The sequence below is a fragment of the Terrapene carolina genome, unplaced genomic scaffold (genome assembly GCF_002925995.2).
Source record: "Terrapene carolina triunguis isolate 2854851 unplaced genomic scaffold, T_m_triunguis-2.0 Scaffold261, whole genome shotgun sequence".
Classification (NCBI taxonomy): Eukaryota; Metazoa; Chordata; order Testudines; family Emydidae; genus Terrapene; species Terrapene triunguis.
Window position 1 is genome coordinate 987645 of NW_020664612.1, and position 15300 is coordinate 1002944.

The 15300-nt window shown below is 49.8% G+C and overlaps 1 protein-coding gene across 3 annotated transcripts in view; it reads left to right on the forward strand.

Annotated features, from left to right (window-relative positions):
* SYT12 (synaptotagmin 12) overlaps positions 1-14906 on the forward strand; it is a 54446-nt gene extending 39540 nt beyond the window's left edge. For all 3 annotated transcript variants that reach the window (XM_024201379.3, XM_024201380.3, XM_029912840.1), the window contains 4 exons: positions 6118-6333; positions 7840-7960; positions 9709-9842; positions 13484-14906. In XM_024201379.3, the coding sequence (XP_024057147.1) occupies positions 6118-6333; positions 7840-7960; positions 9709-9842; positions 13484-13657 (645 nt within the window). In that variant the 3' untranslated portion in view covers positions 13658-14906. The remainder of the gene's footprint in view (positions 1-6117; positions 6334-7839; positions 7961-9708; positions 9843-13483) is intronic.
* Positions 14907-15300: the final 394 nt, after the last annotated feature.

Here is a 15300-nt window from a genome sequence, read left to right on the forward strand (position 1 = left end):
TGAGCCCCCTCCCACATCCTAACTCCTGGCCAGACCCTGCACCCCAATGTTTTTTCACATTTTTTTTATAAAGCGCTCTTATCCAAAGCACTTTACAGTAGTTAGCTAACGGTACAAACAATATTTGGAAAGATCATTAAGTGGTCCGCCGAGACCCTCAGCAATTTTCAAGTGGTCTGTGGAAAAATAAGTTAGACTACAAAAACAATCAAGGTACCTCACTTTGTTTTCATTTACTTGCTATTACTTATAGGAGGAGGATGAAGAAAAAAAAGAATGAAAAACGGGGGCAGGGGGGTCAGATAGGAGAGAATGTTCTTTTTCTTGGCTGGGTCCCAAGGAGGGGCCCCCAAAATGAAACTGAGCACAGGGCCCCACTAACTCTAAATCCACCACTGGATTTTACCCAGAGGGCAGGTGTAAGTTCCCTGTAAACCTGCCCTGCAGGGAGGGTGAGGAATTCTCTCCGGAGAGGCCAAGGGAGCACGTGGCAGGGAATCCGAGTGCTCTCCGGATGTGCTGGCATGCAGGCTGCAGCTGGGGAGCCACCCCCTGGCACTGCAGATCTGAGGAGCAATCTCCAAGCAGTCAGAAAATAAACAGCACAAGGAGAGTCAGGAAGCCCAGAGGCATCGCCAGAGAAAGGCATGGGAGAGGCTCACAGGGACACATGCTTTCAGGGGCCAGATCCTCAGCTGGTGGAAATAACCCCATTGACTTCACCAGAGAGAGAGAGGCTGGCTTGCATCAGCTGAATTGCTGGCTGCTAGTTTGCTCCTCTTCTAATTACTTGTTCTTTTCAGTTAAACGTGTGATATTAAAATCCATTAGCCAAGCAGATACTAAAGCGAGAGAATACAGCACTGGGTACAACTCACCTTCTCATGAGATAAATAACTTTATACATCATCATAGATCTTCTGTTCTACAGCAGATTTCTTCCAGAAGGATCCCAGACAGCCAACCCCAGGCATCCAGGATAGGGTGACCAGATGTCTGGTTTTCGACCGGAACACCCGGTCGAAAAGGGACCCTGGCGGCTCCAGTCAGCACCGCTGACCAGGCCATTAAAAGTCCAGTCGGCGGTGCTGCAGAGGTAAGGCAGGCTAGTCCCTACCTGTCCTGGCTCCGCGCTGTGCTCCGGAAGCAGCCAGTAGGTTGCTGGCAGGCAGCTCTGCGTGCTGTCCCCACCCTGAGCATCAGCTCTGCACTCCCATTGGCCGGGAACCGTGGCCAATAGGAGCTGCGGTGGCGGCACCTGCAAGCGAGAGCAGCGCGCAAAGCCGCCTGTCGCACCTCTGCCTAGGAGCCAGCCGCTTCTGGGGCGCAGGAAGCCTGCCTTAGCCCCCCCCACTGCGCTGCTGGCTGGGAGCCGCCGGAGGTAAGCTCGCACCCCCTGCACCAGCCCTGAGCCCCCCCAAACACCTCATCCCTGGCCCCACGCCAGAGCCTGCAACCTCAGATGGAGCCCTCACCCCCCTGCACCCCAACCCCCTGCCCCAGCACAGAGCCCCCTCCCATCTCTGGCTCCACCCCAGAACCCGCAACCCTATCCGGAGCCCTCACCCCCTCCTGCACCCCGCCCCAGCCTGGAGCCCCCTCCTGCACCCTGAACCCCTCATTTCTGGCCCCACCCCAGAGCCTGTACCCCCAGTTAGAGCCCTCCCACACCCCAATCCCCTGCCCCAGCCCCGTGAAAGTGAGTGAGGGTGGGGGAGAGTGAGCCACTGAGGAAGGGGGAATGTAGTGAGCGGGGGGGGCAGGGCCTTGGGGAAGGGGTTGGGACCTGGGGGAAGGGTTGGGGCTAGGGTGTTCGGTTTTATGCAATTAGAAAGTTGGCAACCCTAATCCAGGCATTTCTCTGCCTGCCATTGAAATGCGGCCACCTCTGGGCTGGAGGATGACAGGTCTTAATAGTGCACAGCACTGCTACACAACAGGGAGCCGATCCTGCAAACTCTCACAGGTGGTCTCTTAAGCCAACTCCCATGAGTGAAGGACTATGGGCAGGGATAAGGGTGTGTAGGATCAGGCCTTGCTTTAGGACAGGAAGCAGAGAAAAGGGAAAAAATTAAAACGTCAAATTTTTGACCACCGAGTCCCTCCTGGAATGGCTTACCCAGGTAGCTAGAGGAGTGGGGGGAACCCCACGAGACAGGATCACGTCTCCTCCAGCCTGCAGCCCAGGGAATGGAAGTGGATGCAGGAAACACAGGCCAAGGTTCTGTTTAGTCAGGCAGGTTTCACTGGCGCTAGCCCAGTGCAGCAGCCTCGGGCGAACACCACATGCTGCCACATGCACAGTCAATGGGAGTCCATCGCTCAGTCCTAAGTGTCCCTGGGAATGTTGGGGAGGCAGAGGGAGCTCTTGCCACAGGACCCATTCTTCTGATCCCCTAGTAGCACTGAGAGTCTCTGAGGAGCCACGTCGGACCCTCTGCAGCTGGTAGGCCACCTATTATGGCACTTTAGTGGGAAGGGGCCCGTTTCTCTCCTCCCATTCCCCCGCACACTCTCCCCCTCCATTTATCCTCCCTCCTGCCCCTACATTCCCACGTTTCCTTGCACACGCACACATCCTGCCCGGTTCTGAGCACCCACAACCCACACAGATTTCAGTGGAAGATACTCAGCACCTCACAAGATGATGTCCTGGTAGGTCAGCAAACCCCTCTCCTCCACTCTGTTCTCTGGCTGGTCTGTTGCATGCTGTGGTGTCACCTGGAGAGGGAACCAGCAATGGGGGGAGGGATCGAACAGACTCCTCCCCCCCGCAAATGCCCCACTACTTGGGAGGGGGATCACTTGTTAATACCGCATCTGGTGGGGTTCTCTGACTGCCCTTCCCAAGGTTCCTTTAAGCCTTGGTGTCTCTAGAGCTTCCCCATCTCTCTCACTCTCTCTCTCACACACACACACACGGAGAAGGCTGGTGCAGAGCCTACCTGTGCTCCACACACTGCATCCCCCCCGCTTCATTTCAGGAGTTGTGTAATAGTGATTGCTCAGCAATCCCTAACCTTCTCTGCATCAGCAGCTCTCTCCTGGAGTGCTTCCTTCAGTCCTATTTTGAAATTTCTGCACTAATGTGGGGACAGCTATTGCTATGGAACAGGCTTGTGATTTTGCTCTCGCCCTGTGGAATCATAGTATGCTTATACAGGAGGAATTTAGGGATGACCTAGTGCTCATTAATATAACAACCTCACCACAGTCTCATGTCACAGGAGAAAAAAGCTATGTCTCAAGAGTCTCCGCCATCTCCTCTTTCCCCTAATGCAGTGGTTCTCCACCAGGGGTGCACATACCCTTGGGGGTACGCAGAGGTCTTCCAGGGGGTACATCAACTCATCTAGATATTTGTCTAATTTTACAGCAGGCTACAGAAAACGCACTAGCGAAGTCAGTACAAACTAAAATTTCATACAATGACTTGTTTATACTGCTCTACATACTATACATTGAAATGTAAGTACAATGTTTATATTCCAGTCGACTTATTTTGTGATTCTGTGGTCAAAATGAGAAAGTCAGCAATTGTTCAGTAATAGCGTGCTGGGACACTTTTGTATTTTTATGTCTGATTTTGTAAGCAAGTCATTTTTAAGTGAGGTGAAACTTGGGGGTTTGCAAGACAAATCTAAAAGGGGAGAGTGGTCTGGAAAGGTTGAGAGCCACTGCCCTAATGTACCTTGATTTGCTTATTTAGCTGCCTTGCAAGTCCAGTTCAATTTCCCCATCGAATCATAGAAATGTAGGGCTGGAAGGGATCTCGAGAGATCATCTAGTCCAGCCCTCCGTACTGAAGAGGGACCAAGTAAACCTAGAGCAGGGGTCGGCAACCTTTCAGAAGTGGGGTGCCAAGTCTTCATTTATTCACTGTAATTTAAGGTTTCCCGTGCCAGTAATACATTTTAATGTTTTTAGAAGGTCTCTCTCTATAAGTCTATATTACATAACTAAACTATTGTTGTATGTAAAGTAAATAATAGTGCAGCGAGGTGAGCGGGGCTGGTGGCTGGTATCCCAGGCTGGCAGCGGGCTGAGCGGCACCAGTGGCCAGGACCCCGGCTGGCAGGGGGCCGGTGGCTGGAACCCCAGACTGGCAGCGGGCTGAGCGGGGCCGGCGGTCGGGACCCCAACTGGCAGCAGAGTGCCACTAAAAATTGGCTTGCGTGCTGCCTTTGGCACATGTGCCGCAGGTTGCCAACCCCTGACCTAGACCATCCCTGATGGGTGTTTATCTAACCTGTTCTTAAAAATTTCCAATGATGGGGATTCCACAAGCTCCATCACTAACCTGTTCCAGTACATAACTATCCTTATAGTTAGAAAGCTTTTCCTAATATCTAACCTAAATCTCCCTTGCTGCACATTAAGCCCATTACTTCTTGTCCTACCTTGCAAACATGGACAACAATTGCTCACCAGTCGCTTTATAACAGGCCGTAATGTATTTGAAGACATGTCAGGTTCTCCCTTCAGCCTTCTTTTCTCAGGACTACATGCTGATTTTTTTAACCTTTCCTCATAGATCACATTTTCTAAATCTTTTATCATTTTTGTTGCTCTCCTCTGGATCCTTTCCAATTTGTTCACATCTTTCTCAAAGTGTAGGGCCCAAAACTGGACACACTACTCCAGCTGAGGTCCCACCAGTGCTGAGTAGAGCAGGACGATTACCTCCTGTGTCTTACATACAACACCCCTGTTAATACATCCCAAAATGATATTAGTCTTTTTTGCAATTGCATCACATTGTTGACTCATAATCAATTTGTGAGCCACTTTAACCCTGAGATCCTTTTCTGCAGGTCTGTCATCTGGCCAGTTATTCCCCATTTTGTAGCTGTGCGTTTGATTTTTCCTTCCTAAGTGTAGTACTTTGCACTTGTCTTCATTGACTTTCATCTTGTTGATTTCAGACCAATTCTCCAATTTATCAAGATTATTTTGAATTCTAATCCTGCCCTCTGAAGTGCTAGCAACCCCTCCTTCAGCTTGGTGTCATCTGCACATTTTATAAGCGTGCTCTTCACTCCATTGTCCTAGTCATTAATGAAAACATTGAATAGTACTGGTTCCAGAATAGCCCCTTGTGACCCCATGAGATACATCCTCCCAGTTTGACTGCAAACCATTGATAACTACGATTTGAGTATGGTTTTCCAACAGTCGTGCACCCACTTTATAGTAATTTCATCTAGACCACGTTTCTCCAGATAAATCGTGTCTGTGGCTTTCCCCCATCCACTAGGCCAGTAACCCATCAAAGAAGGAAACTAGGTTGGTTTGGCATGATTTATTCTTGACAAATCCATGTTGGTTATTACTTATCACCCTATTATCCTCTAGGTGCTTACAAATTGATTCTTTAATAATTTGTTCCAGTATCTTTCCAAGTAACAAAGTTCGACTGGCTGGTCTATAATTCCCTGAATCCTTTTTGTTCCCCCTTTTAAAGATAGGTGCTATGTTTGCCCTCCTCCAGTCCTCTAGGACTCCATCCATCCTCCATCTGGAGCAAGGAGCCATCCTTTAGGTGCAGTAACTTGCTTTAATTCTGCTCCTCACACAAGGACTTTCCTACCCTTGATTGCCCCTTTTATCGAAGCACTTTACACACAGGAACTACCTAAGCCTCCTGGTTCCCTGTGAGGTAGAGCACAGATATGTCTGGTGTCACCAATGGCAGTGTAAGCACATAACTAGCACATTGTGGGAGGATAGCTGTGAGGCTGGCAAAACAAGCATCAGTGGACAGCCCCTTTGAAAACTTTGCCCTGACTTTCTACCAACAGAACCAAAGAGAACCTTGGTTCTTAAGGTCTTGTGTGGGCAGATCCTCCCACCCAGTAAACTGCATGAAGCTCTAGCTGTCTCTACCCCAGAAGTACATAGGGCTGGGTCAATCCTGGTGGGATTTGAACCCATGGTTCCGGCCACTTAGAGATGTACTAAACTGCTAACTTACTGCCTGGGAAGGGAATCTTTTTCAGAGCTTTCCAGGTGGTCTCAGCGGTTCTTAAAAGGAGAACACCCTCCCCCAAGTAACTCTCCCTAGTAGTATGTTCGTCTCCTGCAGCCGTAGTGTTGAACCTTCCTTTCTCTCGGCAGATTCAAAGGAGTGCCTTTTCTGTCTTCTTTGATGAGAAGTTTTCCATCCCCTTGGACCCGTCTGCGCTGGAGGAAAACAGCTTGAGATTTTCTGTCTTTGGCATTGATGAGGACGAGAGGAACATCAGCACCGGGGTAGCAGAGCTGAAGCTGTTGGACTTGGATCTGGCCAGCCGCCCATTCAATGCTTGGCTCTATCTGCAGGACATGAACAAGGTAAGCGCTCGTTGTCTGCATGCTGGTCCCAGCTGGGCTCCCTGAAAAGGAGGTAGTGGGGCATGAAAGATAAGCGCTGTATTTTCTGTACTTACTGGGTCAGCCACAGGCAGTGCTGGGTTTGATTACCTCCCCAGCGGGAGCTGTCCAGTGCATGAAGTGTGAGACAATTTCATCTTTACTGCTGGGTTTGGAAACCAGAGCTGATGCTGAAGCACAAGATCTGGAGGCTCAGCGGGGAAAACAGGATATGATGTCACTCCAGATCTGGTCATCCTTCCTGTGCAGTGGCATGGCAATGGCCAACACTTCCTGCTGTGGAGCGAGATGAAACCAGCCCCTTGCCCTCATAATGCACCTTACCAATTGTGTAATGATACACCTGGGAGGAGCAATTCCCTCCTTCTCCCTGCAGGCCATCAGCTGACACCCTGAAGCATGAGCGTCCTTATCTCAACTTGCAGAGCTCAAATTGTAATTCATGGGGAGGAGCCAGGGCCAGCCAACGCTGAGGTCCAGACCCAAATTTCCCAAGTGTTCAGGTGTTTGGTTCTGGGGTTGGCTCAGGCCCAGCTCAATTCAGTAAGAGTCCTTGACTTCTGAAAAGCAGTGAAAATATTTGTCTCATTGACCTCCAAAGGCTGAGGTGAAATAGTGTTTCCTCTTCTGCGTTTAGATTCACTGGCAGATCCTCAGCTGGTGTGAGTCAGCATTTACACCAGTGAGAATCCAGCCCGCTGCCTTTTGGTTTAATCAATGTGACCCCTGTTTCTCCCAGTGTGGGGGCAAGGTAGAAAGGAGAATAGAGGGAAGTGATCAGGATTTCCCTCTACTTTTGCCACCATCAATGACAGTTGGATGTCACACATGAAGATGACACTTATCTTTCTGAGGTACTTATGTGGGCTCCACACCATATTATCTGAGCTCCTCATAACCTTCCATGTAGTTATTCATGCCACACTGCTGTGAGGTAGAAAAGTGCTATTTTCCCCATCTGCAAGAATTGCGACACAGAGACTAAGGCCTGGTCTACACTTAGAGCTTAGACTCTCGGAGGTGAAAAGTCCACTCCCTTGAGCACTGTAGCTCTGCCAGCCCGAGCCCCCAGTGTACGTTGATAGAAGACTGCTTCTGTCCACCTAGCTCCCATTACTTGGGAGGTGAAGTGACTACAGCTTTTTCCCATTGTCGCGCACATCTACACTATGGGGCTACAGTGACACAGCCACCCCATAGCATGGGCAAACCCTCTGTGAATTGCCCATGGTCACACAGGCAGTTTGTAGCAGAGCAGAGAATTGAGGTCTCCTGAGTCCCAGTGCTGGCCTCTAACCACTAGGTCAGCCTCTGTAGGCTATAGCTACACTGCCTGGCTTCTGTCCTCGTTCAGGGAAAAGCTTTCCCTGCCAGATAGCTATTTCTCCTGCCCCTCTTATCTGTGAATGAGTCATTTCTGCCGAGGATTGCTGTTGGGTGACGGATGGTGCCTTACGTGCCCTGCAGGCAGTTGACTCGGTGGGAGAGATCCTGCTGTCTCTTAGTTACCTACCCACAGCGGAGAGGCTGACGGTCGTTGTGGTTAAAGCCAAAAACCTCGTGTGGACCAACAGCAAAATGACAGCAGGTGAGTGCGAGGCCATGAAAGAGCAGCTCCGGCCAGAGGCCAGCTCCGTGCAGCTCCGCCCTGCCTGCAGCTTCCCCTGCTAGAACTGCTGCCCAGGGTGCATCTCCGCTGTATTAGTGCTTGAAGTGCTGCAGTGAGTCCAGGCACTCCACACCTGTTAAATCAGCTGTAGCTCTGGGGAGCTCAGACGAGAAGCCCAGAACTTGAGCTCCAAAACCTCAGGCCTCTTGCACTTGAGCCAAGGGGATCATGTAGAGCCAGGGCCGCCAAGAGCGGGTTCGGGCCCTGGTGAAAAAAAATTTTCGGGCCCCCCAGCAAGGGCGGACCGGCTAAACAGGGCCGACAAGAGGGGGGAGGGAGAAAGCCGGGCCCCGGGACCCCTTCCGGAATTTTTTTGGGCCCCCCAGCAAGGGCGGACCGGCTAAACAGGGCTGACAAGAGGCGGGGGAAGCTGGGCCCCGGGCCCCCTTCCGGACCGCCGGGACCCAGTAATTTGTACCAGCTTCCTCCCCCTCTCGTCGGCCCTGCGTAGAGCTGCTAGCAACGGCAGTTGTTATTTACTGTTTGTAGTGTGTTGGTCCCAAATAGAGACAGGGCCGCATTGCGCTAGGCACTGCACTTAATCTCTGTACTGCTCAGCCACTAGGAGGCAGCATTGCTCACAGGCACAGTTTTTCTATTGCCTCATTATAGTCACCAGGGGTCCCCTAGTTAAATGGGAAGGGCCTGTTCTGCCACAGGTGAATGGGGAGTTTATTCAAGTCACCCCCAGGCATATTAACAGGTTACATTATTTATTTTTGTGGTAGTGCCTGGTAGCCCCAGTCACGGACCAGGACCCCGCTGTGCTTGGCGCTGTACAACCACAGTGCAAACAGATGGTCCCTGTCCCAAAGAGCTAATGCAGAGGCAACGTGTGTGTGTGTGTGGGGGGGGGTTATGTCCTCCCCCCCCCGATATCTGCCTTTCATTTAGCAACAGCTTCTATTCAGAGATTTTCAAAATGTGGGACGTGCCCCGCTAGGGATGAACGTTCAGGGATGCCAGCCCTGTACGACAGGGATCCACCCCTTGACTCACCTCAGCCGTGAGCCCCACTTGTCAGCTTATCCCAAGTCCAGCAACCCCCACGCTCCGAGAGCTGTGCTCCATCCTTGTTAGTAATGGCCTACGCTGTCACCTGCTCTGTGGTGCCCTGCGCTCATTGCTCCAGCCCCTGCCCGCCTCACCTCACCGGGAGAGGGGCGGCACCTCCAGGCAGGGGCTAGCAGCACCTGTACTGAAATGCCGCCCACTGGCCCGGGGCAGGCTTTTGCAATGTCAGCGCTTTCCTAAACTTGGTTGCGGTTTCTCCGCGCTGGGGTGGGGTTCAGGATGCGGCGCACTAGCCGCTGTGGGGCTGGCTGGGAGCGGAGGGGCCATGGGGAGCAAAGGTGGGGGAGAGAAGGGCCTCGCCAAGGGTGTTAGAGAGAGGGGGAGAGCAGGGCAAATGGACAGGAACATGTCCGTCTCTTCCTGCCCCCTCCCATGCCCCTCAGTCACTCCCACCCCGCACCCTGCAGAGGCAATGCATGGAGAAGTCATATGCCTCCCCATGACCAGTTACACATCATCTCTGAGCTACTGTGCGTATACCCCTTTTCCCTGAGGCGCCGTGATCCCTGCGCTCACTCAGCATTGTCTCTGCTTATGGGTGGAGGAGGGTTGGTGAATGAATGATGGTCCTTTGTTTCCCATTGTCCAAACAGATCCTTTCGTCAAAGTGTACTTGCTTCAGGACGGGAGGAAGATCAGCAAGAAGAAGACAGCTGCGAAGAGAGGTGACACAAATCCGGTGTTTAATGAGGCCATGATTTTCTCAGTGCCCGCAATCGTCCTACAGGTGAGAACTTCCCAGTCAAGGGCAGACTGAAGAGTTGTAACTTTTTTTTTTTTTTTTTAAGCCAGAAAACTTTACACCGTTCATGAGATCCACCCAAACCTGCCTCTTGGGTCTACCCAACAGGGTGCATTCAAGACTGCACCTTCCCTCCTCCCCCACATCACGGAAATTACAGTACACCAGGGCCTGAGTATGTAACTAGAACTACAGACTGAGCTGTAAATCTTCACTCATCCTTAGCCTGACATTTACATTTTTCTGAAATCTCCTGGAGTTTGACTGCTTCTTATATCAGGGAAGAGATTCGGGCAGTGAGTTTCCTGGTGCAAATCAGAGAAACATTAAAATTAAATCCTGCAGCTGAAACAGGAGGGTCGATGGCTGAGATCTAACCAGGATCACTGCCCGTCTTGAAAGCAGAGAGTAATTTCATTTAGCAAGTCAGAGGCTCTGGTGTTAGCAGCTAATAAACGTGTCTGAAGGAGACACCTTCAAAGGACAGATAATAAGGAGGAAGCTTTCTTCAATGGCATGGAAACAGGAAAGAGCCTATTAAGGTATGGTCGCCATAACAACATCGCCAGGGGTTTCCTCCTGTTCCTCCCACCGTGAGGGTGATAACGCTGAGATCAGGGAGAATTGGACAAAGAGAAAGGAAATGAATGTGTCAGTGAAAATGGCTAGAGCGGCAGTGAGTGAAAGCTAGAGCTGTAGCGTATAAAGCTGCAGGTGCCGATGAAACACACTTGAGACTTTTCAAAACAACTGGGAGAGGAAATCTCAGAAAATCAGCTTCAATAAGTCCAAGGACTCAGGAGACAGGAAGGGTGGATCAGTGGTTAGGGGGCTAGGCTGCGGCTCAGGAAACCCAGGTGCAGTTCCCTGCTCCGCCACAGACTTTCTATGTGACCTTGGGCAAGTCACTTAGTCTCGCTGTGCCATCTCAGTACCCCATCTGTAAAATGGCACTAATAGCAATTCCCACCACCCAGTGGTGCTGTAAGGATAAGTACATTAAAGACTGGGAGGTGCGTCGGTGATGGGGCTATACAGCTATCTACGAGAGACGGGTAGAGATGCAGTCCCTGATGGCTGTGAAGAAGCAAACGTGGGACTGGAGCTCTGTGTAGGGAAGGGAATGCAGGAAATTGCCCTCTGCTTAGCCTGACGTCCATCCCATGTAAATGATTCCAGCCTGTAACAAGGGAATTTGTGGTTGAACATTTGGGAGAGATGGGCTTTTTGAATGAAAGTCGGCCATGCCAAACAAATGGAATAGCTGGGTCTACTGCTCACTGACTGATTGGAGCAAGATCTGGCAATTGTCTTCAGTGGGCCACGGCTCTGGAGCAAAGGCAGCAAGTGGAAGCCTTGGCAGGCAAAGGGAATGTCGTCTCTCTGAGTGTCAGTAATGCAGTCGCGCTCTTGAAACGTAAGGGAACTGAATAAATACCAAGGCATGAATCAGAAACATGTTGATTAGAACTGGTTGGAAATTTCCCACAAAAACTTTTTTTCAGTGGAAAATGCTTTTTTCAACCAAAGTGGAAGTTTTCATGAAAAACTTACATTTTGATCCAAAGGATTCTTTTATTGACCCTTTTTTTCCCCTAGAAATTTCCAGAAAGTTTCATTTCAGTGGGGGAGGAACCCACTTGCTCCCACTTTTTCCTCCCCTTTTTTTTTCCAATGAGTAAAAGACTTAAAAAAGTGAAAGCCAGTTATTTTTTTTCCTACCAAAATGACGCGTTGTTTAAAATTTCACAACCAGGGCAAAATAAAAAGCAATTAACAGAAAGTTTCAAACAAAATGAAAAGATGCTTGTTCTTTTGAAATGTTTGTGTAATACACACCATCGTTTTCTGACCCGCTCTGTCTAGTGCTGATGGACAGAGCATAACTTTGCATGGTAAGTATGGAAAGGCAAAAAGCGTAGTTCCAGATCTAAACTGCTCCAGAACTCAAAACCCAGGCTGTCTCATTCAGACACATCTCTAACGACAAGGCTTTCAAAGAGGGGAACTGCTGGGGTCATTTCTAGGGCCCCCGGTAAAGTCAACGAAAGCGAAGGCTGCTCAGCAGGATCGGGCTCCTTGTGAGTGAAAGTTTCTAGGCTGTATCCTGAAGGGTGCTGAGTGTCTGCTACCCTGTGTGACATCAGCCGGCATGGGGCACTGTGAGCTGGTGCTCAGCTGCTCTCAGGGGTTGGCCTGGTTGAAAAGCAGTCGTAGCTCTAGAGGAGGATTTCTACAAAGGGGAATTTAATAGACAACCAGGTCAGCATCACTCTGGAGTAAACTGGCCCTCGTGGTGCTGACAGATACTATTCTGCTGGAACGCTCTTCCACCCAGCCACCTACATGAACAGAACTGCACTGGCTTTGTGCGGGAGCTCCTTAAGTAGGAAGAAGTAGTGCTGGGCTTGTTTTTTCCATCTTGAGTTTAAGGGGAGGGTCATTTCTCTCCAAGCCACTCTCAGCAAGGGACTCTGTGGGAAGACGCCTGTTGACTTCAGGTCCCCTGTCTGTTCCCGGCAGCTGGCTGGGATGTGAGAGAATGTGCTGTGGACTTGTCTCTGCAATTCATTTCTTCTTAGTTTCAGAGGGGTAGCCGTGTTAGTCTGTATCAGCAAAAACAACGAGGAGTCCTTGTGGCACCTTAGAGACTAACACATTTCTGTTTTGGAAGTAGCGTGGGACATAATGAAAAGCAGGGCTGGGTCGCTAAACTAACCAGAGTAATCTCCACTTTGCATGCAGGCTCACACGGAGCCGGTTCCATTGCTCAGCTCATGCGAGAAAGGGGCTGCTGTGTACTCGGTACACAATGGAAATATTCCTTGGGCTGAGGTCTGAGTTACACTCTCCTGTGCTAATTATTCATAATGCTGACCCCTTAGGCAGTAACCAAAGCTACCCTATCCGCTAGTATTAAAGTGGGCTTTTACTCTGCAACGGGCCTGTGTATACATGGTTCCCAGTCCCTCAGCAGATCAGCTCCCTCTGTGTGTCCAGATTCAGATCTGCTGACTTGAGTGACAAAAATAAGGCTTATGGCTTTTTACGCAGAGCCAGCACTCCCACGGGAGACTATTCCACCTTGTGTGTTGTTGGCAGGATTATTTACTATATTCCAGAGACAAGGGGGAGGTAATATCCTTTATTGGACCAACTTCTATTGGTGAGAAAGACAAGCTTTCGAGCCACACACAGCTCTTCTTCAGGTCTGGGCTGAAGTGGGAAGTGAGTGTGAGTCTAATAGATGTCACAGACACACTGTGCTAGCGTAAATTTCCCCAGCTTGTACTCCCCTGGAATCCAGTAAACTTTTCTCAGAGTTTGGCCCCTTGAGTCTCATAAGAACCTACTCTCAGGAGATTTTTGGAGACTGTGCTTTCAGGGATACCTCAAGCACCACTTCACTCATGATACTTGACCCTTGCCTTTCACTGCCATCGGGCATCAAATTGTGCTTAGATTGCAGTAGGGTCTTTGGGGCAGGGACTCTATTTTTGTTCTGTGTTTGTACAGCGCCTAGCACAATAGGTCCTGGTCTGTGACTGGGGCTCCGAGGCGCTACCTCAATACAAAGAAATAAATAATGCAATGGGACATTGGTAATGTTTCCTGTGCCCCTCCAGGATCTCTCTCTCCGGGTGACGGTGGCAGAGTGTTGCGAAGATGGGAGAGCGGAAAACATTGGCCATGTCATCATTGGCCCGTCGGCCAGCGGCATGGGCATCACGCACTGGAACCAGATGTTGGCCACCTTAAGGAAGCCGGTGTCCATGTGGCACCCAGTTCTACGAAACTAAGGGCAAAGTTACACTCTGCGAGTATCTTGCATGGTGCCTAGACTTCCCATAAGCAAATATTCTTGGCAAATGGACAGTGGTACGTGGGACATAAACTATTTTTCCAAATGTTCTTCACAAGTTCCATTTAGTAAGAAGGAGCAGCAGGGGAAGTCACTGAATCAGATCCTTGAGAAAGCTTCAGTGGACTAAAACCTGAGAGAAGAAGCAACTCAAGTGTGATTATGCGCAGAAGTAGCTTCCGGGCAAACACTTCCTCCCTAGCACTTCTTTTCCAGTGACACCCGCTTGGGAGTCCCATTATCCCTAATCGTCTGTGATTTTATTTTCCAGTGAACGTTACACAATAGAGCATGGTCTGTTCACTGACTTAAGAGGGTTAGGGGTAAATTTGTGATCTGGCACCCACGGTGGGCTTAGCCCCACAGGTTTTCAAGACAGTGCCCGGGGGGAGTTTAGCCACATGGATTTCCATCTACATGATGGCCAGGCTGGCATTTAACCACCGGGTGTTTTCAGTGCAGGGGCCAATGGTTTTAATACAGTGCTGCCCTGACAATAGTGCCCTCTCCAAGAGGGGTCCTTTGGTTCCTCCTCTGGATGGCTCCCCATTAAAAACTTGAGTTCAGGCACAGTGAGCAGCTCCATAAATAGCGGGTGCTTATCTTCCTCGTCCGATTACTGGACATTCTGAGCTAAACTGTGAGCAGAGGGAATACAAATGTTGGCATTTTTAATAAAGGAGCAGCCTTTTTAAAAAAAGAAAGATATTTCCCAAAGCATAATATGAACCTAAAGGAGAGTCCCTTTAGGAAGAACTCATACTGCACTTTACCATTTCAATGAACCCCCCCTTTTCCACAGCCCATTCTCTCAAAGGCTCGATTCTGCAGTCAGTAGAAGTTGAGAGCCCTCAGCACCTTGGACTCTTGGATTTTGGGGGGCTCCATGTTTGAGGTTGGCTGAAATTCTTCAAATTTCAATTAAAAATGTCATCAAAATCTGACTGGGAAAAAATGGGGATGGTGATGGAATTTGATAACATATTGGTGACTCCTGTTTTTTTGACCAACTATGGAACAGGGTGAAATGTTTTGAATTTCAAATGCCAACCAGAAAAGTGGGGAAATGTCCACTCACAAAACAGCTGATTTCTTTTTTCCCCCTCCTGTTTTCCGGCCAATTCTAGAGTCCAACTTGAGACACATTGGTGCCAATTTCCAGAGCTCCTGAGCTTCTGCAGACCTTCAGTGCGGGTTGTGGGTGCTCAGCACCTCTGGGAGCCAGGTCCACAGGGTCTCGTATTGGGCACCCAACAGTGTAGGCCTCAGTTTTTACTCAGTCCCCACCTAAAGATCAAGTTGCGGTCAAGTTTAGCACATGCCAGCTTATCCCAGCCTCAGCTCAGCCACTCTTCCTAGTCAAGATAAACCCAGGGTTGCCAGCTATCACAGTTGTGTTGCAAATCTCATGATTTTTGGTGTTGTCCGTAAAGCCCCAGCTCTTGGAATCATGTTGTTACTTGCTAATCTCACTTAAAACAAAAACAACAAACAAACTAGCTAACCAAATTAAGTGTCTAGCCCTCATGATAATGGAGAAAAGCTTGAAAACATGAGCACTCAGGGCTCAAACACCACAAC